The 25980-nt window shown below is 42.1% G+C and overlaps 1 protein-coding gene across 4 annotated transcripts in view; it reads right to left on the minus strand.

The window, feature by feature from the left end:
- The window catches only part of rbfox3a (RNA binding fox-1 homolog 3a), a 141388-nt gene extending 125466 nt beyond the window's left edge, over window positions 1-15922 (minus strand). For all 4 annotated transcript variants that reach the window (XR_005119864.2, XR_005119862.2, XM_037463950.2 and 1 more), the window contains exon 1: window positions 15522-15922. Coding sequence is in view for 2 of the 4 variants with exons in the window: in XM_037463950.2 (XP_037319847.1) it covers window positions 15522-15647 (126 nt within the window). In the remaining 2 variants the exon portion in view is untranslated. The remainder of the gene's footprint in view (window positions 1-15521) is intronic.
- Between the last annotated feature and the right edge of the window lie 10058 nt (window positions 15923-25980).

Consider the following 25980-nt stretch of genomic DNA (forward strand, 5'->3'; position numbering starts at 1 on the left):
TACCATGCTGTGAATGGATCGGGACCAGTCTACATCCAGGACATGGTGAAACCCTACATCCCAACACTCCGATCTGCATCTGCCAAGCTGCTTGTTCCTCCCTCACTGAGAAAAAAGCACTCGGCGAGATCGCGACTCTTTGCTGTCCTGGCTCCCAGATAGTGGAATGAGCTCTCTGATGACATCAGGACTGCAGAGAGCCTCTACATCTTCCGTTGAAAATCAAGACACACCTTTTTAGACTCTACCTTGACTAAAACACTAGGAAACCGTAGCACTAACAAATGGTAGCACTTAAATTGTACTTATAATGGCACTTTTCTATAACATGTTTTGAAACTGCTTATTTGATGAAAAATGTACTTTCTTGTTACTTGTTCTTCTGAGTTTGTATCTATGTGGAAATGCACTTATTGTACGTCGCTTTGGATAAAAGCGTCAGCTAAATTACATGTAATGGAATCTTATCAACAGATCGGACACAAACGCTAAACTCTTGACTTTAACATTATGTTCAACTGCGTTGGCTCAACCTCTCCAGCCAACTTAGCAGGAGCGCCCAGCACTGAGAAACTGGGGCCTCTCTTTGCAATTTCCCAACAACCATAGCAGCCAGCTTTACCCGGGGCTCATGGCACCGGGGTGAAGAAGAAGAAGCTATTTTTATTGCCAATATTTACACATACAGGAAATTCTTCTCTGCATTTTACCCATCCCACACAGTGGGAGCAGCGGGCTGCCTTAGGGGAGCCCGGGGAGCAGTTGAGGAGGTGTCTTACTCAAGGACACTTTGACATCTGACATGGAGCAGGCAGGGGTTCAAACCGCCAACCCATCGGTTCCCAGCGCACCCTCTCTACTCCATGCGCCACTGTCGACCGGGTAGGGGGATGCCAGCAGCCCAACCACCTTCTTCCAGCCCCCCACTGCTAGGCGTTTTCACTGGGATGGAGACCTTTACGCCTTCCAGTCTCACCATTTGTAGCCACCCATGATAGTTGGAGCCATCAACACCAAGATGCAGCTCACAGCCATAATCCTCAGCATTTACATAACGTAACATCGTAGAAAAGAGAAACCTTTCCAGCTAGCTTAACAGGAGCACCTGGCACCGGGATGCCAGGGCTCCCCCAACTGTTACAAACCAGCCACCCCAACGGCCCGGTGTAACCCTTGGCACCGGGGTGCCAAGCCTTCATACCTCCTTCACCACACCTCTACCCGTGGCCAAGTGTTTGATCTAGAAGCTCAACTTCAGTATTTACACAATGTAACCTAACATGTAACTCAAAAAATGTTACTCAGCAAGAAACGCAACTAACTAAAGTGTGGCAGCGCGAATGGGTGGCAGAGAAACACTCAGGGATTTTAAGATTTTTGGCCCCAACAACGCCACTTAGGATGGGCCCAAGACCTTTTAAAGCACACAGGTTTGTTCCAATCAATAGGCAAGGGCTTGTGGTTCCCTGTTTACAAAAACGTTTTTATTCAATAATAACAAAATTCAATATTCAATTCAATAAAAGGTGGGTAAATATACTTTACTATAAAATCTGGCATTTGTCACATAATCAAATATAAACCTAATCAAATGCTAAGGGCCCACTGGTGAGAAGGGCCGGTGGTGGGGCAAGAGAATTAATAAAACCAACTTAGAGAAAACAAACGAGTTCACCCAGTGATGGCACAAAATCAAATGGAACACGACACACAAAGAAAACCACCACCACCCACGCCACCAGCCTGCAGCCGCTAGAAGGGATAAACAAACAATAAAAGGTTACAACAAAATGAAACCAAAAGCATAAGACACAACCTAAAACAGAAAATAATTCACACAAAAAATTATCCTAACAAAACAATTTATGTAACCCAACAAATAAAGAAAATACAGGAAACAAACCAACAGAATACAAACCTAAAGGAATAACTACTCAGGTGTTCAGCTAAGATTAAAGTACTAAACTGGTTCAAATCTGGTGTCGGCAATCCACCAGGCAAGCCAACCGTAGCCCCCCCAGCCAGCGATGGGCGGCAGCTGGCAGTAGACACGCTGGATACCTCGTGGCAAAGACAAAACTGTACACTTGGCAGCATTTAACAGTGGAGAAAGCAAGCTAATGTTATGTCCAGTATTTACATAATGTAAAATTGTAACAACGTCAAACAAAGGAAACCCAACGCTGTCAAGACTGCAACAGCAGGCAAAGTAGCAAAACATTTATTTTCAAGCATATTTAAAAAATTGGCAAGGGTGTAAAGCTCCGCCAACTTCGTGAAAACCAGGGACCTAAACGCAACACTTTTTTCTTTACCCGCAAGGCTTTTGACATGGCCAACGGAAACGTCATGGTCCTTTATTGTTTCCACTGGAAATTGCTTGTCCCAACAGAAGAGACCCCTTAACGTCCTACAATGGGTGCAATGCATTATTTTTGGGGCTGGATCACGAAGCAGCCATTCTCAACTGGACCCCCATTTCTTATTGAACAGTCTTTTCTTTCTCTTTCTCTCCTTTATTTTTTGGTTTCATGACCAGTTTTCTTCTCTTGTGTCTGTCCTCCTGGTTTTCCTTCACCTGCACTGAGAAGTTTTATCAAAAGCCTCCACCTGTCACGTGTGGTCGCGTGTTCTTTGTTGCCTAGTAACGAACGTACGGTGGCCGAGACCGTGTAACACTGTCTGCTCGAGATGTGGCGTGTGGATTGGTTGAAGTGCGCGTGCCTCAAAACGCTGGCTACCGTCGGCAGAAAACTGAGCAGCCAGGTCCGCATGAAAATCTCTGCTGGCCGACCAGCCTCGAGCTGGTCGGCCAGCTCGATCTTCATCGACACGCATCGGTCTCTGAAGTTCCACGGCTTTAGCCTGCTAATAGTTAGCTAAACTGAGACAGCTGAGCTAAACCAAGAAAGCGCACTCTCTCTCAAAATTATTCATTAGAAAATGCCAAAATCACAAATGGCAACATAATGTGAGTATTTTTCATCTTCTAGACACACACTGTCACACACCATCTCTGCCTCTAGTGGTCCGTGGTCTCATCTGAAGGCCGTTTCAAGCAATAGATCACCAGGAAAGTGGTGGCTCAACATTATCAGATTTATTCAATTAATATAATATAATTTCCTCTTGAGTGCTGCTGCTGTAATTAAGTATTGGGAGATGCAGGGTAAGGACCACCGGCAGGTTAGCAAAGCAGAACACAGGATATGGTTTCTGAGATAAGCCAACTACTAAGTATCTAATTACTTGCGTATGCAAGGCATTTGTGCAAGTAGATTTGACTTTAAGTCACTGCACCTCTAGGTATTTTTGGATCGAAGGAACTATGCCTACATACACAAGCACTCACACACATACAATTACACAGATGAAGTAATATCTGAAGGCTGGTGTAATTAGGGCCAATTCAATTGGATGCTGATACTTCATTATACACCTGCCAACAACACTAGCAATTGATTGCCATATTTCCTTCTCCATTTCGTTTTCTCGCTTATTAATGAAGTGGAATTAATGAAAATGGCTTTGAGGGGCCTGACTGCCGGGGGATAGCATTCCTGCTGCATGGCGTGCCTGTCTACATGCGTGTCTGTGAGTGTGTGTGGGTGGCTGTGAACTTTTCACCCGAGGGGTCTTAATCATACAAAAGGCTTTAACATCTATGATGTGGACACACACAGGCGATGAGTTATCACACAGAATGTGTGCGCAACCACACACTAAAACACATTAATGAAACGTTTGATTCATAAACATGTATTATGAGAATTTTGTGTATATTTACTCGACAAACAATGAAGACTAGTGTTCTCAACTGGCGTAACTCATAAGTGTCCAACTCAAGGCCTGCCGGATGGTCCCCTACCTCTTCGTGTGGGGGACCTAACTTACTAACCCATAGCATATATTTTATTCTTTATTATCTTTTATATCTATATCTTATTCCTGCACTACGTTGTCTGTTTTCCATTATTGTACTGTCTGCTGTCACGCACCAACCGCCAAGTCAAATTCCATGTATGTCTGACAAATTATGGCAATAAATGATTCTTGATCATGATCCTGATGACGAGGGGCAAGACATAAATTGCATTGCAAAAGTAGCTGCTATTCCCAATCAGTCCACTCGGGGTCACACTCTGTGAGTGAGCACATGCCTTAGACCAGGATGACCAGAACGATCGCTAAAGCAGTGCCGGTACATCGTCTGCCATTGAAAAAAAAAAAAATCCCATTCAGTCACAACGAAAACCTAATGCTAATGCCAATTAGCAGTCCTTGCTTACTAATACATTTAATTTAATTTAAAAGCAAACCTGGCTGACTCCAATCAGTGTCATTGAGTAAGGTACTGACCAAGAATGTATGAAATGCTTGTTTTGGTTCCCTCGCTTCAGATGGACGCGAGGCTCGTTGTTTTTTCAAATCAATTTGTCTTACGGTATGCAGCATTGTTGTTTATTGTTCCATTTGGTTTACCGCTACTACTACTTATTGTTATTATTCAAGCAAATGGCCTGGTGGGCAAGGGGAATGGGTTGATGTCGGGCGGACGGACCGGAACGGGGGTAGAGTGACATGACTTGGCGTTGGACCTTCGATCACAGCGTCACTCTAGGCAGCGTCACTCGCTTGAAAATGACAGTGCCCCCCGTTGTTAGTACAGAACTATTATTATTCCAATTTCATAGACAAACTAGAATCTTAAAAATAAGATTGGACGGGTCCTCGCTACTCCTTGCACGATGGGGCACTGGCCAGATGGTTAGAAATGCGGTCGAGGACGCCTGCGGCGTTGGCCAGTCAGTGGTGTTAGTTCATGTTTCCACCAGGCTTGGATTATAATATGGATGTATAGAGGGTAAGGATGTCATGAGAATTGAGAAATATGGAGCAGTTTAGATGATGTATGTCTCGAGTTGAAACCACTGTTCGATTTGTTCTCTTTTCTTCTTTGCCACGATTTAAGTTTTCATTTAGTCTATCATGAACATCATCAAACGTGACATTCTTTCAGAGTAGATTGTGATGTCTTTAATAGAGCAGCAATCAAGAGGCCAATGTAACTCTAGATGAGCTGCATAAGAAATACAGTTTGGAGTTTAACACCAGTCGTGTGGGAGACACTGCAAAAATGTGGAAGACGGTGCTATGGTCAGATGTTCATGAACATGGAATTATTGAGGTGCTGGCACCATTTCACTTTTTATATTGGACCTATTCCATGTAAGAGATAAATACAGTATAACAAGACATTCTGACGTACCAGTCCAAAATTAAAGCCTCTCAAAATACCATATAAGAGCTAATTTCCTTCAATATCTCAATCACCAGACTATTTTGTCATTTTCAAATTAGATTTAAAAGGAAACAATCAACACTTTCATGTCCATTCCACTTCAGGCAGAGAGTACACATCACCCAAGGTGACACTTATGGATAACCAGGACATTCTGATGTTCCATCCCAAAATAAAAGCCTCTCAAAATACCATACATGACCCAACTTACTTCGATATCTTTTAAAAGGTGTTTTTTTAAATCTGCGCCCTACGCACATAGTTTAATATTTCTTCCGGCAAAATGCAACTTTTAGAGGCCAGGGTCTTAAGAGCACACTGCATGGATTTGAAAAGAATCGGGTTTAATCCCTGGGAGGAGTTCGGTCGTTTACAACTGTAAGAAATTATGAAAATATGCCAAAATGGCACATCTTTAATGATTAAATGCAGCACCCCCTAATCTTCAAAAATTCTGAAAAAATTCAATTCAATGTTTACACATCCTGCAATTTTGGTGAGGCCAAGTCATTTGGAAGTTATAAATCTTGCCAGATTAAGCCACACCCCTTGCAAAGTTCATTAACCATAATATCTTCTTAAAACCATAAGACAGGTCAGAAATGATCATATGGATGTTTAAAGGGTGATAAGTTAATGCTAATTGAGAAATATGGAGCCGATTAAATAAAATATGGTCGAGTTATAACAACTTCAACGTTCGTGGCAAATGGTGGTTTTCTAAAAATGCTCCCTACACACATAGTTTGGAAATTCTTCCGGCAAAATGCATTTTTAGAGCCTAAGGTCTCAGGATCACACTGCGCAATTTTGAAAAAAAAAAAAAATCTGGTTTAATCCCTGGGAGGAGTTCGGTCTTTTACAACTGTAAGAAATCATGAAAAAAGGAAGATTTTCAACCATTAATTAAAGCGCCCCCTATTCTTCAAAAATTATAAAAATATTAGTGTGTCTTTAGGGCTTCAATGTTTACACATGCTATAATTTTGGTTAGGGCAGGCCAAATCATTTGGAAGTTAGAAATCTGACAGATTAAGCCACACCCCTTGCAAAGTTAATTAACCCATATCTCATCAAAACAATGAGTTATCAGTACCATTCTGAAATATCAAGGGCACATTGACCCAATAATGATCCACCGACGGTTTTGTGACAATCAAACTCAGCGTTTGGCCAAAAATGTGTTTTTCACAAAATTCAAAATGGCGGAAAATCTAGTTAGGTGGATTTGCATACCATGATTGACTTTTTTTGTAGAGCATGCCGAAGAGGACCTGTGTGCCAACTTTCAAGTTGATCGGACATCGGGGGCGGAAACCGGCCTAGCGTGGTCTCTTTTAAAAGATATTTCTTTATACCCAAAACGTGAGACCCAAAAACATCACATTTTTTAACAGTCCGGATATCCATGCCAAATTTAAAAAAAAATTGAATATGATAAAGGCCCCAAAAAGGCCCGCGGCTTGTGAAAATAATCACAAGTGAAAGATGTGAAAGATGTCTTAAAGTGTTCAGTGATCGTCTCATAATGCTTGAGCATGACGATCGATAGGCGAGTGTCATGTGGTTGCCAGATCACGGAGGTGGCTGCTGCAGAGTTGCCACCGTCAAGGATTTGATGTCGATTTCATGTGGCTAAAGTGCTGAGTTGAACATTTATGTCCCACAAACCCTGCTTTGCAGTGACCATTGGGCTCATATTATACACACACATGAGCACACACACACATATACGTACACACACTTTCCTGCTCAATCACATTCTCTGTACTTGAACCAGTCTATATTGCAGTATCCTGTACACACACACACACACAGCAGAAGTAGTAGCTATAGCTAGCAATGAGGCCCGTTTAGCAGTCATCTAAATTCCTAATTGTCACATAATAACATCGGCTTCTAAGGAAAAGCTGTCAATTAACATCAATATTTGTCTTTCTTTAGTGATTCAATTTATTCTTTGTTCATTTATTAATGACCACAATCAATTCTAATAGGGGAGGGCCAGGTAGAACAGGGACATGCTTTATGTGTGTGTGTGTGTGTGTGTGTGTCTAAAAATTGTCTCTAAAGCAGAGATCTTAAATCGGGGGTCCACGGAGGTACAGCTGGGGGGTTCGCAAGAGTTTTGGTTTAAAAAAAGATATATAAAAAATGTTTTCTTAATTGTTTACGTTTTTTCCCACAAATTTAAATGTCTTCAGAATTGTCTTTAAATACACATTAAATCAGGCTGATTTGACCCTCTGCCTAACAACCTCCATCCGTCCTGTAATATAAACACAATTTTATGCAATTTACTTAGTAGGGGGTTCCTGCTCCATCTTGCCATCAGTTTGGGGGGCCTTGGCCTAAAAAACGTTAAAGATATCTGCTCTAAAGTAAAAATGATGACAGTTTAGTTCCTCACATTCATGAAAAGATGAAACAAGTAGCCAAAATGAACACTGCTGTGTACATAGATGTACTTTGTAAAAGTCTAGCTTTCATTCTCTCTCACACACTCACTCACTCACTCACAGTCAGCTGACTGGGTCCAGGGGTAAACACTGGGGGTAATAACCCAGCATATTCTATCACAATGGTTAACAAAGCCTTAGGACTTGTACCACAAGTGTGTAACCTTAGACTAATGACATCAGGGCTCTTGTGGTTGATTCACCAAAACTAAACTACTGTACGCCGTCACATCAGAGCCGCAGTAACGACCTGGCTTGTATGGATAACCTTTAACTGTACTGCCGCCCGGCTTGTCAGAGACCTTTAGTGAACACCATACCTGGTGTGACCCCCCCCCCTCTCATTCTCCCCTCTTGCTCTCAATACTCGTTACAAACTGATATCTTAGCTTTATTCCCCTCTGATTGTGTTCCTCTGTGTCACAGCAGCTCTTTCTAATACAGTAGTTTTTTTATCCTTTGCTTAAGTCAACAAAGGATTACACTATTTTCTAAAAACGTGTCACGGCAGCTGCTAATTAATAACAATGAAGCAAATGAGGGAACCATACAGCCACAACACAAAGATCAATTCAGCTTGCGTACAATGAAAATGACACGCTGGGCTTTGTGCACAGTGCTAATGATGCAGAAGACAAAGATTACAATTGGTATTTAAATGATTTGATGTAAATTTGTAAAATATAAATGTGCACCATGGTTACACTCTGCAAGTACAATAAATTATGCATTTTTGCCTTTAACATTGTATGCTTGTAATTTATGTTGCTGCAATTCTTACCAAGCACAAACATTGGGGGCCGATGTGGAACATATTAAGGATGGGAGACCCCAGTGTGTTGTGTCTTCAGATTCTGGCAGCTGTAAGCATGAAGGCCACTAAATTAAAAAGACCTTGGAAACCCCCCTCCCCCGGTCACATGAACAAGCCCTGTGAGGTGGGGAGGTATGTGTCGTTTGCACTTTTATGTTCTTGAATACTTATTTAACATGAGTTTGAAAAGCGTCCTGTTTAATGTGGTAATATATACGCTTTTGCATCAACTTCAATTTGTATATTTGAAGTAAATTTACCTGAAAATATTTTTACAAAAACAAATAACACTATTAGGTGGAAGTGAAGTGATATATATCCTGTCCTATATCCTGACCAAAACGGTTTAGGAACCACTGGCTTAGTGACAAAAAGAGAGAAAATAATTCATTTGACTGTGGATTACTTGTAGCCCACCTGTCAGTTGTTTATAGCTTTGACCGTGTTACTTTTTTATAACAGGAATACCAGACGTGACTTCATTGCGTATTTAGCCCTGCAATCCTAACTTCCACAACTTGCCTTCCGTTTATCATTTTCATGGTGTAATGTAGATTTATTCATCCGAAAGAGAAGGAATAAAGACAAAAGAGAGGAAGACGTGGAGAAGGGGGAAAAGAACAAAGGGACAAGGAAATCTGGAATGAAAGTATAGCACATAATAAAGTAAAGGAGTGGCAAAGAGAGAAGAAAAAGGCCTCTGCTTCGTCCAATTACACTGTTCTTGTTTCATAAATTGGGACATTGGTAAGGAAAGCTAATGAGAGGGAGAATGCAGTGTCGGTGGAAGACATGCACGTGTTTGTGAGTGTGTTTAAAACAGGTGAACAAATGAGAGATGCTGAATGTGAACTTGGGCTCAGAGCAGATGAGCTTAACGAGGCTTCACAACGACATTTAGGGCCAAGGGAGAGGATGGAAGAGATGCAGGCAGACAGGAAGACATTAGGACATAATAATGTATTCATTTTGAAACAATTTCCTTTTGGGGTGATCAGCTATAATGTAACTTCTGCCTGGATTATTATATGTGTAGAGAAACATTCAGGCTGTGTTTACTTACTTGTTTGGTTGAGGTAAAAATGAATGAACATATGTCTTGACCAGCAGGTCGGTGGTTGTGACTTGGCTACAAGTCATTGGCTAAACCATGTGTATGTAAATACATAAGTGAACCTGCATTTAGTTTATTTTGAGCCTGTACATCTGTCGGGAGTGGAATAAACTTTAACAGCAACTCAGACCTGGTAGTGTCCATGACTGAAGGTCTGCAATGCTACTAACTAATATCAGGGTGGGAGAAAAGATTAACAATTCCACTGTTTACTGTCGTAAAAAGGTAGTTGTGTACATGAAACATTTTATAGAGCCCATTAGATTAGAAGCAATTTGTTACATTTGGACTCAAGTCAGTATGGTGGCGCATGGAGTAGTGCAGTGCGCTGGGGGCCACAATGTTGGTGGTTCGATTCCCGGCTGCCCCATGTGCCATGTCGAAGTGTCCCTGAGCAAGACACCCAACCCCTAATTGCTCCCCAGGCAAAAATGTAATGCATGAGTTATAATGCAATGTAAGTCGCTTTGGATAATAGCGTCAGCTAAATAACATGTAATGTAATGTATGTATATCAGTGGAATAAAAGGGAGGAGGACATCATAAAATGTAATAATTAACCTTTGAATAAAAGCACTGCAGTGGGCCCGTAAAATTTCCCATATTAAACCAACCATTTGTGTCTTTGGACATGCTCCAAACACATCATATGCAAATTTCGCCAGAACTGAACACACTTTTTCCATTGCATTTTTCGCACCTATCGATCGAACGCTGTCTGCTGGGAAAAGGAACCGAGATGCAAAACAACAAACGCATTCCCTCCTTTTTACAGAGATTTCTTTAACATTTCTTAGTTATGGGAAAACAAAGACCTGGCACACAATAATACATGCTCCTCCCCTTTGGCCTTTTCAACAAAAAATCCATTATTCCTGCGGGTTTGCAGATGATAAATGCTCATCAGACATGTGTGTCATCACCGCTCTACACGTTGTCTTTTCTCACTGGCTAAGGAAGCTGGTGATCTTTCCCACGTAGGTCTAGCTTGATTCCATTGGCTGTGACGATTTAAAATGAGCTCTCTCTCTCTCTCTCTCTCTCTCTCCTAATTTTCGTGGACAGTGTGGAGAAGGGGCGCAAGGTGGTGATACATTTTATTATAAATCTGTTATATTGTCTATTGATTTTTTTTAATGTAAAATAAAGGTTTTTGAAAAGTCAAAAATATCTCTCTCCCTCCGCTTGTACCCTAGTGGTTCGGACACAACGTGATGTCAAGTTCTCTTTGACGGTTAGGGGTTAGTAATGAAGCCGCAATAAAAGAAAACAGCCTGAAATAAATACAATAAAATATGTTAATCAAGCATCAAGTTAATTAATTTTGATTCACCAAAACTAAACATACATACAAACAGCATATCTACAGTATATTGTATGTATTTGTGCGGTATTGGTTGACTGCACTCAGCCTCATGTCATGTTGTTGCCGTCTCCACATTAATGTCTTCCTTAATGTCTTGGTTGCTGCATGTCTCCTCTGTTTCCTCCCTCAGCTGCTGCTTAACTCATTAGCTTTATTTCTATCTAGAAAAGGATATGCAAAGAAGCCGCTGGTTCAAACAGATCAGAAAGTGCGTATAGCTTACATACAGTAGTGCACAAGCAACATCTGTGTGTGTGTGTGTAGGTGTGTGTGTGTGTGTGTGTGTGTGTGTGTGTGTGTGTGTGTGTGTGTGTGTGTGTGTGTGTGTGTGTGTGTGTCAGGCTTGTGTACAGGTGAGTGCCCTCATCTAAAAGCTAAATGCAGCAGCAAAACTGCTGCAGTACAGGAAGTGGATGATATCAGCATGAGCATGTTGTCGTGTAGCGGAACTACAGTTAAATAAACAGTTTGATGGTTTAATGTGTTTGATTATTCATCAGTATTATATAAAACATTTCAATCATTGACTGAAATTGAAAAGTATTGACTGCTTACCCAGGTGCTTACACTCTATTAATTATTTCATCACGTAGCTTCTGAACACACAGAGACGCGGGTGAATGAGTGCTAGTGAGATTTATTCAGTATCACTCATTTACAATTTTGTGTTTAATTTAGCTATGGATTTCTCTCTGTGCGTTCACATGACTGTATAGAACATTTTTATTCAATTTAGCAACCAAAGTTTAAAAGATGTAACTAGTTATAAATGCTTTATATAATCTGTTAACTAGGTCTAATTATTTTAACTCTTAGTTTATTTTTAAGAAATGTCAAAATTATTTTCATTCATTCATTTCACTTAAAAATAAGCATTGTTTCAAATTACACTGAACTATTTGCCATATTGGAACAACTGCATTAAACCTCTAGTGTCATGCATTTACAGAAAATATAGTAAATGTAAAGAAAGTAGTCATGTTAATAACTGGGTTGAACGATATTTTTGATCGATCCACTCACCTCAGGCTCTCTTTTTTGAGCTGTTGCGCCGGTTTTCAAATGTCGACTCACGTTCATCTCGCTGGTTAACGCTATTCATCAGCCACATTCATGAGCCAATGTACTGCGTGATAGAGTCTCGGATACGTTTGTGCTGTTTTACGTATTAGCCTGCCTCGTGGTTTAGGTTAGTTTGCCGTCTGGTATTTCAATTGGTTTGTAATGCAAACAGACAGCTTGTAGTTTGTGACATTGTACAGTCTGATTATACATAACTTTTTGCCTCAATATAATTTAAATGGATTATTAGATTATAAAAAGTCACCCAATACACAGGGAAAAAAACACAAAAAGGGAAAAATAAGTTTTTTAGTATAGTAATGTACGCATTTGAATTTCTATCTATTGGGCCAATTTAACATGGAGAGGTCCACTGGAAATTGAATTGTTTTTAAAAGTGGCTGTGTGACGAACTGCAGTTATTGGCACTTTTTATTGGCACATTTTTACTGTTGGACATTATAACTTATTACTCAGTATTCAGTTCATTAAACTAGGCGTTTTTGGGTGATGTGCACCTCTCCATTGACATCCAGAACAAATGTGTGACCATTGACATGTTGGAGTCAAAGGTTTTCTTTTGGGAACTTTGGGTTGAAGTGAAATGTTGTTTACATCAGGCTATGACTGATGTGTGAACATAGGGATGAGTGGGTAAGATTGTGAGAAAAAAAGGCCTTTAAAGATATGTTTTAAAAAATGGGACATGTGTTAGAGATTAGGGCATAATGATAATACTGATGAAGATCACTACCCCTGCCGCAGTTTATTACCTACATTATCCATTCGCTGTACGAGTGTTCTGAAATGTTTAAATAACAAAAAGAGGAGTTATCGAATTGTGAATTTTGCTGTAGAATATAAAATGTTTGTTGTGTTTTAATAAATCTTTCCTTATTAAATTGTAAAGGGTAGCCTTTTGTGATTCTAATAAGTTGATTTAATTTACTACATCCTATTTTTTTCAACTCTTTCAGGTTCATAACTTAAAATTAAATGTAATAAATGTGTTCAATATTGTTTTACATAAATTTGTGTGTATATATATATACACACACACACACACACACGCATATGTAATACATAAGTGATGTAAAGTATAAGAATCTGAGTAATACAATACATATACTACAGATAAGCAGCGAGCACACAAACAAGTGGTGCACGGGAGGAAACTAAAGGAGAGGAAACTGAAGCCAGCAGTGGGGGGGGTTATTCTCCCGTTCGTTGCATCACAACCAGTAGACAGGAAGTGTTTTACTATTGGGTGAGCCTTGGTAAAGATTCTTGCCTCCTCCCTCCCCAGGGAGACCAGAAGAGCTTGCACAAGCACATTCTGTACATGCTGTTGACTCGGAAAGACCTTTTTTCTTTCTTTGCCTCCTTTTTTTTTTTCAAGGCAGCATCTTGGAAAAAAGTGAGAAAACCAGACCAAGAGGCCAATGGAAGAAGAGAGAGAAAGAGAATGGAAATCAGATGTACAGGGGCGGAGGAGATGAGTGAGTGAGTGAGTGAGTGTGTGTGTGGGGGGGGGTTGGGTAACATCTCTGTCTCTTCATTGTTCCTGATCATCTGCATCTCCACTACACACACACAGAGCTACATTCTAGACTGCTATGTAGAAGACTCCAGGTCTCTACCAAATGTGACTGAGGTTTTCAAACGTTGCTTGTAGTTACATCTTATTTTGTAAGAAGAAATCCTTGAACAATCTAGGATTCAAGGATTTCTTTCGATTAAACCATCAGTTCCGTAAACACAAATACATGGTTGGACGGAGCACTGTGACGGGGACGGGGAGGGTGAGAAGGTGGAATATTGCATACAATGTTACTGTAAGTTAGTGATAACTTTGTCTGAATGCTACTTGGTCACTTTTTGACCTGTGATATGTTGTAGTGCAGCGGCCCCCGGTCCGGGACATTTGGGACCAGGCCGCACCACAGACACAAATGCGGAATCCTGTCCTAGTGCGCTGACCTGTGTCAACGTGCATTGAAGGTTTTCCTATACTCTATAACACAAAATGGAAGATCAGATGATAAAATAGTTGCTAATCTTCGCCAAAGAATTCTCCATATTTCGCAATGAATGTTGACTGAGGAATGAAGCTCAATGCACGCCTGCTCACCCACTACAAAAATGAGACATCAGAGAGCCATGGCAGTGGAGAAAACGGCTCTGCAGAGCGTGGCCCTGGAGTTGTTCATGATCTAGCTACATGTGGCTGACGATGCAACAGAAAGCCTCACAGCACTGGGAGGTCGGAGGAAGAGAGACAAAGTTAGAGGAAAAACAAACACCGACACCGAAGCAGTCTGAGGGGAAAGTCACAGTGGAAAGAGAAGCTCTCAAAGGCACACACTTACGTCTCAAAGACACAACCACGTATTCATTTTCTTCTAAAACACTTTTCAGCAGTCTACGCGTGAAAAAGCATCCATTGAAGTGAAGGAACAAATCAGTACCACTTTGCGTTATATGATAAGCTCTATGCGCGTGTGTTTGTAAGCAATGTGTAAGCATTGTAAGCCAAAAGACAGACATACACACACTGCAAGCAGCTAACAGACTGCTCCTGGTGTTTGTGTTGCTGCACAGAGTGTGTGTGGATCCCAGCTTGTGCATTGTGTGTGTGTGCGCGCGCGTGTGCGTGCGCGCAATACCAGCAGGCGGGTGGGTCTGGGCCGCCCTGTAAAGGTGATGTATGGCAGCTACTTGGAGTCTGGACGTGGCAGCCCGCTAATATTCTACATGGCAGCTCTCACCAGTCTTATCATGTTTTATACGGCTGCAATAACACGCTACAGAAAAAGAGGGACCTCCTGCCACTTTACATGCTGCCAGTAGTAAAAGCAGGCACACACACACACACGCATGATGAAATTTGACCGAAGCCATGTCAATTGAGTCCTTTTACAGAATAGAAACAAGGCACCATTAATAGAGACACAGAGCCTCTCAGTGGTCATTTGCTTCTGTTGTTTCATTGAGTAGACATCTGTCCCTGTTCTGCTGCCCAAGGAGCGCACGCACGCAGGGACGCGCACACGCACACACACAGGGTTGTGTGTTCATGTGTTCATCAACTCAACGCCACTGAGACTGTGCACATGTGGCGTGGAGAAGGAAAGAAGTTCCCAACAAGTTACATGAGGGATGTGACGACAATGCAGACGCTGCTTAAGCTGGCACACGTGGGAATGGTCTGCAAATAGAAATGAACACTGATTTAAAAGCGTGGGTACATGTTTGTCAAGTGGGTGTAGATGCAGGAAGATGGAGTTGATGGATGGAGGAGAAACCGAGTGGAAGAAGAGGAGTAAGACCGACAACAGGATACAGAGGTAACAGGATGATAGAGTAAAGGGGAGGGTGCATTCAAAGGGGGGGGGGGCTCTTACCTGGGGCAGATAGAGGAAAGCAGGCGGGCATTGCAGAGAGTGGGGTAACATCCCGGACCCGGACAGCAGCACACAGCCGGAGTTGGCCATGGAGCACAGCATGTGGACACGGGACCCCTTACTCATAGAGACGGAGTCTGTCCTCTCACCTCTCACTCTGTCCTCACTTCTTGTCCCCTCCCTTCTCGAGCGGCCGCGATGAGCACTCAGAGTTACTACTTCAGTGGACACAGACGAAGGGATGCCTGCGCAGACACACACATGCACGCACGACACACTACCAGCACGGCTGCTAACACACACATAGGATGGATCGGATGGATCTTGTGTGTGTATGTGTAAAATCTGACGTGTGCAGACAGGCAAAGTGATGCTTCTGCTTCTGTCCTGTTTACTTTGAGAAAGAGGTGGAGAAACCGAGGAGGGCTGGACGAAGGAGATGGAGAGGGGGGGAGAAGAGCGTGGATAGCGGGAGGATGAGGTAGGAGGCGGGACAAAAGAGGCTTGGGAGGTCCTTGAGGAAAGAGAGGGAGTGATTGGAGAAAATAAGAGGGGAGGGATTTGAGGGGGAGAGGAGTGCCTCAGAGTGGGAGGAGGAGGCGGAGGGAAGTCTCTGGGGTATTCCAACATCAAATGGGCAAGCATGGGAGTGTGTGCGTGTACGCGCACATAGCCATGAGAGCAGCTGATCTACGCCTTAACCCTTCACACAGCGCCGCCACACAGACTCAGAACAGTGAAGACTCCCATATAGACCAATTGAAATGCAAAAACACAAATCGAATTTAAAAAAAGACTCCATTGATCTTTACATTAGTAATTCAATTTAGCAGTAAGTTGGTGCTGGATTTGCATGGTTATGGGGAAGCATTACAAGCAGCTGTTTTTTTTAACCCTCCTACAAATGAAAAAAAAATGTTTGTGTCTGCCCCACAGACATCTGTCTCTAATGGTTTGGAGGAACTTGGGTTATTGTAAGGTGGAAAAAAAAGGATTTCATTTCATTGTAAGAAACGTTTTAATGGGAACAATTAGATTATGTGTTTAACGCCTCTACAGAAATCACAGATCTGATGCAACTTAATTAAATTGATATCTTGGTGTAGCGAGGATATTTTCGTTTAAGCATGGCATTTCCCTAGAAAGAAGAGAGCTAATGGCTGAATAATGAGATACAATAAAATATACATCCTGACTCCCTCCCTTCCGTTTCTACTTCTGTGGCACCTCGGTAGGGAAGGCGAGCAGCAGTTAATTTATATTTTGGCTTTCTGGTTGTTGATGTACTCCAACACTGACTAAATGATTACTTTTAATCGGATGCTGGTGGAGGGAACACCACCTGCACGGAGAGGCAGGGAGGGATATGCTAAGCGCACACAACAGTGCTTCTCTCTCTCTCTTAACACCATCATTAGATTTTGAGTATAGTTTGGATGACAACATGATACATAAACAATACATGTCATATCAATGGAATTCACAATTATACGCATTAAACACACACACGCACTCACATCTAATCTCCAATCTGCTATATAACGTTTCAGTATCAAAAGATATGAGCCAATGTTTTGAATTTACTGAGTGTGTGTGCTCATGTGTATATTATGCATTTGGTTTTATATCAAAATGTACTGGTAAATATATATTGTGTGCTACATTACATCTGAAACCGACGCCTAATGAGGTTTTAATACGGAAAAAAATACATTCTGTTGTAATTTCATGATGTTCTTGTAGTAAAAGGAAACATGAAGCCATTTGGAATTGAGATCCCTGTATACATTCTAAAGGGCTGTGGTAGGCAGGCAGAGGCAGGACTCAAACGCAGAGTTTAAACGAAAATTACCTTTCAATAAATCCAGAATCCAACACTCAAAAGTAACACAGCAATGATGACAAGCTTTAATGTCATAGACTCTCACACTCCAGTGGAAAGTCCACCTGCTGTCTTGATGCTCTACCTACCAACTTCTTTAAGAATGTTTTTGACTGCCTAGCAACAGACGTATTGCAAATGGTTAATAACTCTATTCAGTCAGGCCATTTCCCAAAAGCCTTAAAAACTGCAGTAATTAAACCTCTCCTAAAAAAGCAGAGCCTAGATGCCTCTATTATCAACAACTACAGACCAGTTTCAAATCTACCTTTCATAAGTAAAATAATTGGGAAAGTTGTCCAACAACAACTTAATCACTTCCTGGCTTCAACTGGCTGCCACGACAACTTCCAGTCAGGATTTCGACCTCTTCATAGCACCGATACGGCCCTTATTAAAGTTGTAAATGACATCCGTCTGAACATAGACTCTGGCAAAGCTTCAATATGAATGCTATTAGACCTCAGTGCTGCATTTGATACTGTCGACCACTCAATACTTTTGAACAGGTTGGAAAACTGGGTGGGGCTCTCAGGCACAGTCTTAAGCTGGTTCAGGTCATATCTACAAGACAGGAACTATTTTGTTTCCATTGGTGACTTTGTATCAGAACCAACCGACGTAACGTGTGGAGTCCCCCAAGGTTCGATCTTAGGGCCGACTTTATTCAACATCTACATGCTCCCACTAGGACAAATCATGCAAAATAATAAAATTGACCACCATTGCTACGCTGATGACACCCAAATCTATGTAGCCCTATCACCAAACGACTAGCGTCCCGTAGATTTTCTGTGCCAGTGCATTGATCAAATCAAAGACTGGATGTGTCAAAATTTCCTACAACTAAATGAAGACAAAACTGAGATCATGGTATTTGGTGCTAAAAAAGTAAGGTTTAAAGTAACCCAACACCTTCACTCTGTGTCCCTGAAAACATCAAATAAAGCCAGAAATCTGGGGGTTATTATGGATTGAGATATACACATCAAATCAGTAACAAAATCGGCCTACTATCACTATCATGTCAGCTCAAGACTTAGAAACACTTGTACATGCCTTTATAACTAGTAGGCTAGACTATTGTAATGGTCTCCTTGCAGGTCTTCCAAAAAAACCTGTTAGGCAGCTCCAGCTTGTTCAGAACGCTGCTGCTAGAGTGCTAACAAAGACCAAAAAATGTGAGCACATTACACCAATTCTTACATCCTTACATTGGCTCCCAGTATGTCAGAGAATTAATTTCAAAATCCTACTGCTCACATATAAATCACTACATGGTTTAGGGCCAAGGTATATCACTGATATGCTTCCACTACATAAGCCTTCAAGATCACTAAGATCTTCTGACACCAATCTGTTAGTGATTCCCAGAGTAAATACAAATCATGGGAAAGCATCATTTAGTTACTATGCAACAAACATCTGGAATAAACTTCCTGAAGATTTAAGACTTGCCCCAACTCTGACCACGTTTGAAACTTTTATGTTCACCTTCTGCTAAATTTTACCTACATTGCCCTTTTAACCATTAATTAAACAATTTTAATAAGATTTTAATCTCTCTCACTCTGCACTGGAACTTTTACATTTTTTTTCATATTTACAATTTTATTTGCTGTTTTTTAATTGTCTTTTAATTCTTGCATTTTATTTCACTTTATTGTATGACATGTTATGTGAAACACTTTGAGTCTGCCTTGTGTGAAATGCCTTGCGTGTATGAAAAGCGCTATGCAAATAAACTTGCCTTGCCTTGCCTAACCATGACTCAATCTCAACGTAAGACAAGAAGCTCAGACCGCTGCGTGATTTGTGATGAGGTGTAAAAATAAATTCTGCCGCCTGACAAAGAGCAACGTCAGTTGTCACGGCGTAACACTGGTATAAATGTACATGATGAATTCCATCTTGCCCAGCCCTACTACGTCGACTGTGATTCATTGCTGAACTGTCCCTTTGAGCCTATTGGTTATTAAGAAAAGGTAAAAGTTGAACTGAAATGCAGTATGAACTCCGGCCTGACCCTCAAATAGGGAATCCATCAACCAAAAATCCTTTCTACATGTTCATGTTTTTGTCAGACCACTTGGCATTTAAAACCAACTGCTCAGAACAAGTCAACATGAATATGTTTCTCAGTACGATACTGAGCCGAAACGTGGACCGTAGTAGTAGTACAGAAGAGAGAGCTACTGAAGTGTACTTCATGTGCAAATTTTCTTGGTGACAGCCTTATTTCCATCTTGACTCCTCAGTCACTCAATAAACTGTCATCGATGAGATAGATACTTTATTCATTATGTGATTACTTGTAACCTCCAATGCATTTATTGCTTTAATGCATGATGTCATATGAGAGACACAGGCATCATCACTCTTCATGTTAACTAATGGAAATATAAGCTAAAGTTGTTGTTGGCTTTTATTATCTGTTATTGATCTTCATCCCCAGATTAATCTCACAAAGACATTTGGCAGCTAAATGGTTTTTTTGCAGTATTTATTTATTATTCAGTTGGTCTGGTGTGTGTGGTGTGTGTGTGGGGGGGGGTGGGGGGGTTCAGCATGCTGAGGGACAGGCGAAGTCAAAGTGAAAAGCAACCATGAGAGCGCCAAGCGGGCAGTGAGACAGAGAGGGGGGGATGAGAAACACTGCCCATAACAAGAGACACTGGAGCCCTGATGAAAGAGCCGACGGGTTGACTCGCCACGAAAAGTGACTTTGAAGGTCCCCGCTGGTGAAGCAAGGAAGTACTTAGAAGGAGAGGGATTTTTGAGAGGAATCAAAGTGGCCTGAGACTTGACAGGGCGATAGCATTATTCATTCTCTTCCCTTCGTCCCCCTAGGACCTAGACCTCCTGCAAGGTGGAACCACGCTACCAAAGTCAACGAAGAAACAAAACAAGACCAGTCTCTTACTGTTTTTATTTCAATAGCTTTACCTTTTCCTCAACGTATGCATAGTCAACACAATTTATGAACATTTAACAGTGAGCAGATATGAGGACAGCTTTTTATCGAATATGGATTCCTATTTTTATGCGTATTCCTTCACTCTCCGTGACTACGGCGAGCTGTCCAACAAAACAAGAGAGGATGGAAGCTGATGCGAGTATGTGAATACAAGTAGGGGATAAGTGTGTGTGTGTGTGAGATTGACAGCGCAGCGGAAAGAGACACGGAGGGAAGGTGGAGCTGCAATGGGGCCGATCAAAAGGAACAAAGTGCAGCTAGATGCTGCAAAATGACAGACATGCTATCAGGCACGGGACATGGTTAGCTTCAAAAATAGCTGGCCTCCTCCTCAGCCCGTCATGATAGCGAGAGCTGACTTTACAACTTGATACATGCGATCAAGCCTGCAGTGTCTGCAAACAGCAGAAACTCAAAGGCAAGTGAACAACAAAGGCTGAGGCCGGGGCTCCGGGGAAGGGGGTCGAAGTCCAAGGGACCCGGGGAGTGGCAGTACAAATAGAGCTCTATGGTGGGAACCAGGTGGGGATGTCAGAGCGGCGGGGGGCAGGCGACACGGCAGGGAAGGAACGGGTAAGTAGCGGGATCTGCATGGAGGAACAGACAGACAAACAGTCAAGACAGCCAGAACATCTAGCGTCACCTCAACAGTACGAGCAGAGCTACTCATCACCCCACCCATATATTATATATATATATATATATATATATATATATATATATATTATTCGTCCCCTTATGTGCCTCTTTTGACTATTCGCTGTATCTCCATTGATGACTGTGACTGTGTGTGGAAATTTTTGTTCGCTCCCAATTGGAGTGGTTTTGAGTTTATTTTTTTGTTCAGAAGAACCCCCTTTTGTTTCAAGTTAAATCTGGTCTCCCTGCGTTTGAGTCCTCACCCAGCCGTGAACCGTGACAATTACAGCCTGTTATGAACATGTGGAGCTGGCTGACCCAAGAGTCCTGAGTGTTCCTCCCAGTCTGGCTCATGGTAATCAAAGACCAGTTATACAGTAGATCTCATGGCTGTGTTTTGTGCGGCACATAGCCGTGGTCACCTGTATTAGCTTCCAGTAAGAGTAATATCTCGCCACTCACACACGTTGTTCATTCATAAAGTAGAAGAATATCATTCATTAACAAAATCATTGCCTGCATTTAACCCAGCCCACACAGTGGGAGCAGTTGTGGATCAGGTGTCTTGCTCAGGGACACATTGACACAGAAATGGAGCAGTTGGGATTTGAACTATCAACCTTGTACTTACCAACGCATCCACTCAACTCAATTGTGATTTCAAACCAGAACTCAAAGCCTGAAGACCTGCCCCCTCCCCCACAGAGTGAACCTGGAAGTGACCCTGGAAGTGAACCAGTCCTTGCTGTATAGAAGTGATTGCAGTGAGTAAAATGTACCTTAGTACAGTAACTAAGTAAATGCAAATGGTTGCCTTGTGTCACTGGTAATAATATAAGGTCATTTGTTTCCCGCTTTTAATACTACTAGCATCCCTATTTATAATAAATCAGATAAAAGGAGAGGAACATATACATGACTTCAGTGTGTGAATGTACTGATGGGCAGGTGTCACTGTGTGTGGTAGCGCCTGTCATCATGGGTGTTAATGGGTAAACAGTGGCATGTGGTGTTGAAGCGTGTATCTGGCATCGCCATAGAAATGCCGCGGTGACATGATTTCAGATTAGAGACACATCATTGCCTTAAAATAATTACTTAAATGACATAAGCTAGATAGCTCTTATTTCGAGAGTAGGACATTTTACTTACTTTTCTTTTACACTTATCTGTGATCCTGTTTTATCTAAAGTATTGTGGTTCCTCACAAGACATTCATTGCTAACTTGAAGTACTTGCAGTGATCAATATCCATCACAACTGGATTAGAGTCAAAACAACATTGACAATAAATACTCAGCGTTATTTATTTTTCTCCCTGCATTTCTCTTTTCCTTTTCTCTTCTCTACTCACCTCTTCTCTCCTTTCCTCTCCACTACTGTCTTCTCCTCACCTTTTCTCTCCTTTACTTTCCTCTCCTCTACTGTCCCCTCTTCTCTGGAGGGCCATCTGGTTAGTTCAGCAAGGTCTTAGTAGAGGAGGTCTGGCTGGCTGTAGGAGAGCAGGTGGTACAGGACATCTTTGCTTTGCACCCAGAATTAATAAAGCTGTGCTTGTGTTTGTGAAGACCGCCGACTTTTTTCTTAAACTGATCAGGAATGGCATTCTTATCAGGGACAGTTTTGTGCACGTATCTCTCTCGACTCCCTCCACAAGGACGACCGTGTCCACAATTGAAAAGGAGAAGAAATGGAGCATGAGAACAAATCCGATACTGCATCTAATAGTTACACGAGCATTACTGTAAAAGCACTGGACGAAATACATTTTTGGATGCAACATAAAAAATCTACAAAAGTGAATATTTCAGTGACATTGATAAGTTTGTAAAATCTGTTGGGCTGACAGATTTCTCTGCCTCGGTCCAGTCTTTGTCGTCCCCTCACTGGCTCATGATGCCAATGGTTATGAACTTAATATCTTCATCAGGGGCTGGGGATGTTCATGTCCCGCAGGGCATTTCAACCCTTTAGGAGAGGGCTTTTTCTCCACGGGTGAACTAGGGAAAATCTGAACTTTATGGCGGTGGGGCAGTTGAGACACCAGACGGTGCCTTGGACTATGGGGAACATTTTATGCTCACTGGTGGTGAATTTTGGAAAATACATAGATGTTTAGTTACCTTTGCGTGAGTTGTGTATGCAAAAGTCTTGTATTCATATTCCCATTTTGTTGCTTCAAACTAGGGAAATAGGGAAGCTTTCACTTCAATATTAATGCATTCAGAAACAAAACAAGTCCCCGGTTCTCAGGATGCAGTCCAGTGGCTCTTTATTTTTTTACGTCACAGAAATGTAATTCTCAATCTGCCTTGTTCTGCTTTGGCACTCCCAATGGTTGAATGCAATACATCTATACCCGCTCACACAGACACACACAAACTATAGCAAGAGGCAGTAATGTATCTCTGGGAGAATGTAAGTGCACCACCACCAACATTTGCATTTCTGTGGAACGAGTGCACCTGATTTATAGGAAGAGGCCTGAAGCATCTTGGGAAATGAGGTGTGTGGATGGAAACTACGTTTCCCAGGGGCAGGATGTTTTGGCCATGTCAGCAGCAGGCATTTCAGAGGTGCCGTTTTGCAGTGCAGTGCTGAATTTTAATAATAGTTAAAGGTATCTTGCTATAAACCACAAGACATGTTAATGACGACAAAAGGAAATAAAGAGGAATGGGCAGGTGAAGTGATGATTATATGAATGTATTCAGATAGAATACATCCAGGATTGCCACTTACACATTTGAGCTTTTTGAATAACTATCTATTTTCTAGGGGAAATGTGGAGAAGAAGAAGTGACAGAGCTGTGACAGGCTTCATCCGTAATCCTGGGTTGTACGTTTTGAGGATGTTACAACTATTTACTTCCGCCCTTCAGGAACTTGGTGTCACAGGTTCCGCGCTCTCTCTTCTCTCATCCTACCTTGACGGCCGCACCTACCCGGTAACTTGGAGAGGTACGGTGTCGGAAACCTTGTACTCTTACTACTGGAGTTCCTCAGGGCTCCGTCCTGGGTCCCCTCCTCTTCTCAATCGACACCAACTCTCTTGGCTCCGTCATTCGCTCGCATGGTTTTTCTTATCACAGCTATGCCGACGACACCCAACTAATTCTCTCCTTCCCCCACTCGAACACTCAGGTGGCAGCACGGATCTTTGCATGTCTGACGGACATCTCCCAGTGGATGTCCGCTCATCACCGAACTACTTTTTTTCCCCGGAAAAAACTCTCCCACTCAGGACCTGACTGTTAACTTCGGCGACTCTGTGTTAACGCCCACTCTGACTGCTAGGCATCTCGGCGTGACACTTGACTCCCAACTCTCCCTGACTGCCAACATCAGATCCTGTAGATACACGCTTTACAACATCAGGAGAATACAACCTCTTCTCACTCAGAAGGCGGCGCAGGTACTGATTCAGGCTCTTGTCATCTCCCGCCTTGACTACTGTAACTCTCTCCTGGCAGGTCTCCCTGGTACCGCCATTCGACCACTGCAGCTTATCCAGAATGCACAGCTCGACTGGTCTTCAACCTTCCAAAATACTCCCACACCACACCACTTCTCCGTTCTCTTCACTGGTTACCAGTGGCTGCCCGCATCCAGTTCAAAACATTGGTACTCGCGTACCATGCTGTGAATGGATCGGGTCCAGTCTACATCCAGGACATGGTGAAACCCTACATCCCAACCCGCACACTCCGCTCTGCATCTGCCAAGCTGCTTGTTCCTCCCTCACTGAGAGAAAAGCACTTGGCGAGTTCGCGACTATTCGCTGTCCTGGCTCCCAAATGGTGGAATGAGCTCTCTGATGACATCAGGACTGCAGAGAGCCTCTACATCTTCCGTCGAAGACTCAAGACAAACCTCTTTAGACTCTACCTTGACTAAAACACTAGCAAACCGTAGCACTTAAATTGTACTTGTACCATCTGGATGGACCAGATGCCAGGTGGACAATTCTCTGAGCCGACACTGCTGGTATTCTTGTCAAACATCTAAAATGTGAAAATGTCTACTGAACAAACACATTGATATGCTGATGCACTGTATCCCCAAAAGAGGAAATTAAAGGATAATAGTAAACTACACATTTCTAACTGAATTATTTTTTCCCAAAATGTATGCAGAAATGCATTATGAAATAATTAAATGACTTCACTTTCATTTCAGCAGTCAGTGAAAAGCGTTTATTCTGAAGCAAAACTCTTGGATGAGTTTGTCTCGAAAGTAAAACAACAGCATCAGGCGTTACCGCAAAATGTTCATGTTCAGAGGAAAGAAGGAACGTCTATGGTGTCTCTTGTAATAATGAAGGTATATTACTGATGTATAAGCATAGGTTATCGTTACAAAGCACTTGTCAGTGTAGGAGCCGCATTTAAGTTTTTGTATTTTGAATGATTTATATATATTTCTTTCCTCTTTTGTGGAATGGCAAGTGTGCGCCCTCTGTAGGTGGTGACGGTGCCACCCTTGAAAAGGACCGACTGACACGCATGACGGGAGGAAGGCGGGCGCAAATACCGGCATTGACCTCAGGGCTGAGGCTGTGAACTAGGCTGTCTCCGTTTGGGCCCGTTCAGCTTGTCATAGTGATTTTGTTTTGTGACAACCTTTTTTTTGTACAATAAACCGACAACATTGGATGGTCAAACTCCCTTTGCATTTGAATTATTGGACAGAACTGCGAGTCTTGACATTGCTTTCCTGCTTTCCTCATGGGGTGGTAAAATCATCAAGAACACAGGAATAGGATCTAAGGGTTTAAAGGAAAAAACTCAACTGTTTTTGCCACTACAGTCAGTAAAGAAGGAGCTTTTTTTCCTTTTAAGAATCAAAGTACATCGATTGAACAATGCAAAATCTAACCTGACCCTCCAGCTGGTTTGTTAAACAGAACCATCTAAGCCCTTACTGGAAACTAAAGGCCAAACACTTTGAAAAGAAAACAC

The sequence above is a fragment of the Pungitius pungitius genome, chromosome 21, assembly GCF_949316345.1.
Source record: "Pungitius pungitius chromosome 21, fPunPun2.1, whole genome shotgun sequence".
In the NCBI taxonomy this organism is placed as follows: Eukaryota; Metazoa; Chordata; class Actinopteri; order Perciformes; family Gasterosteidae; genus Pungitius; species Pungitius pungitius.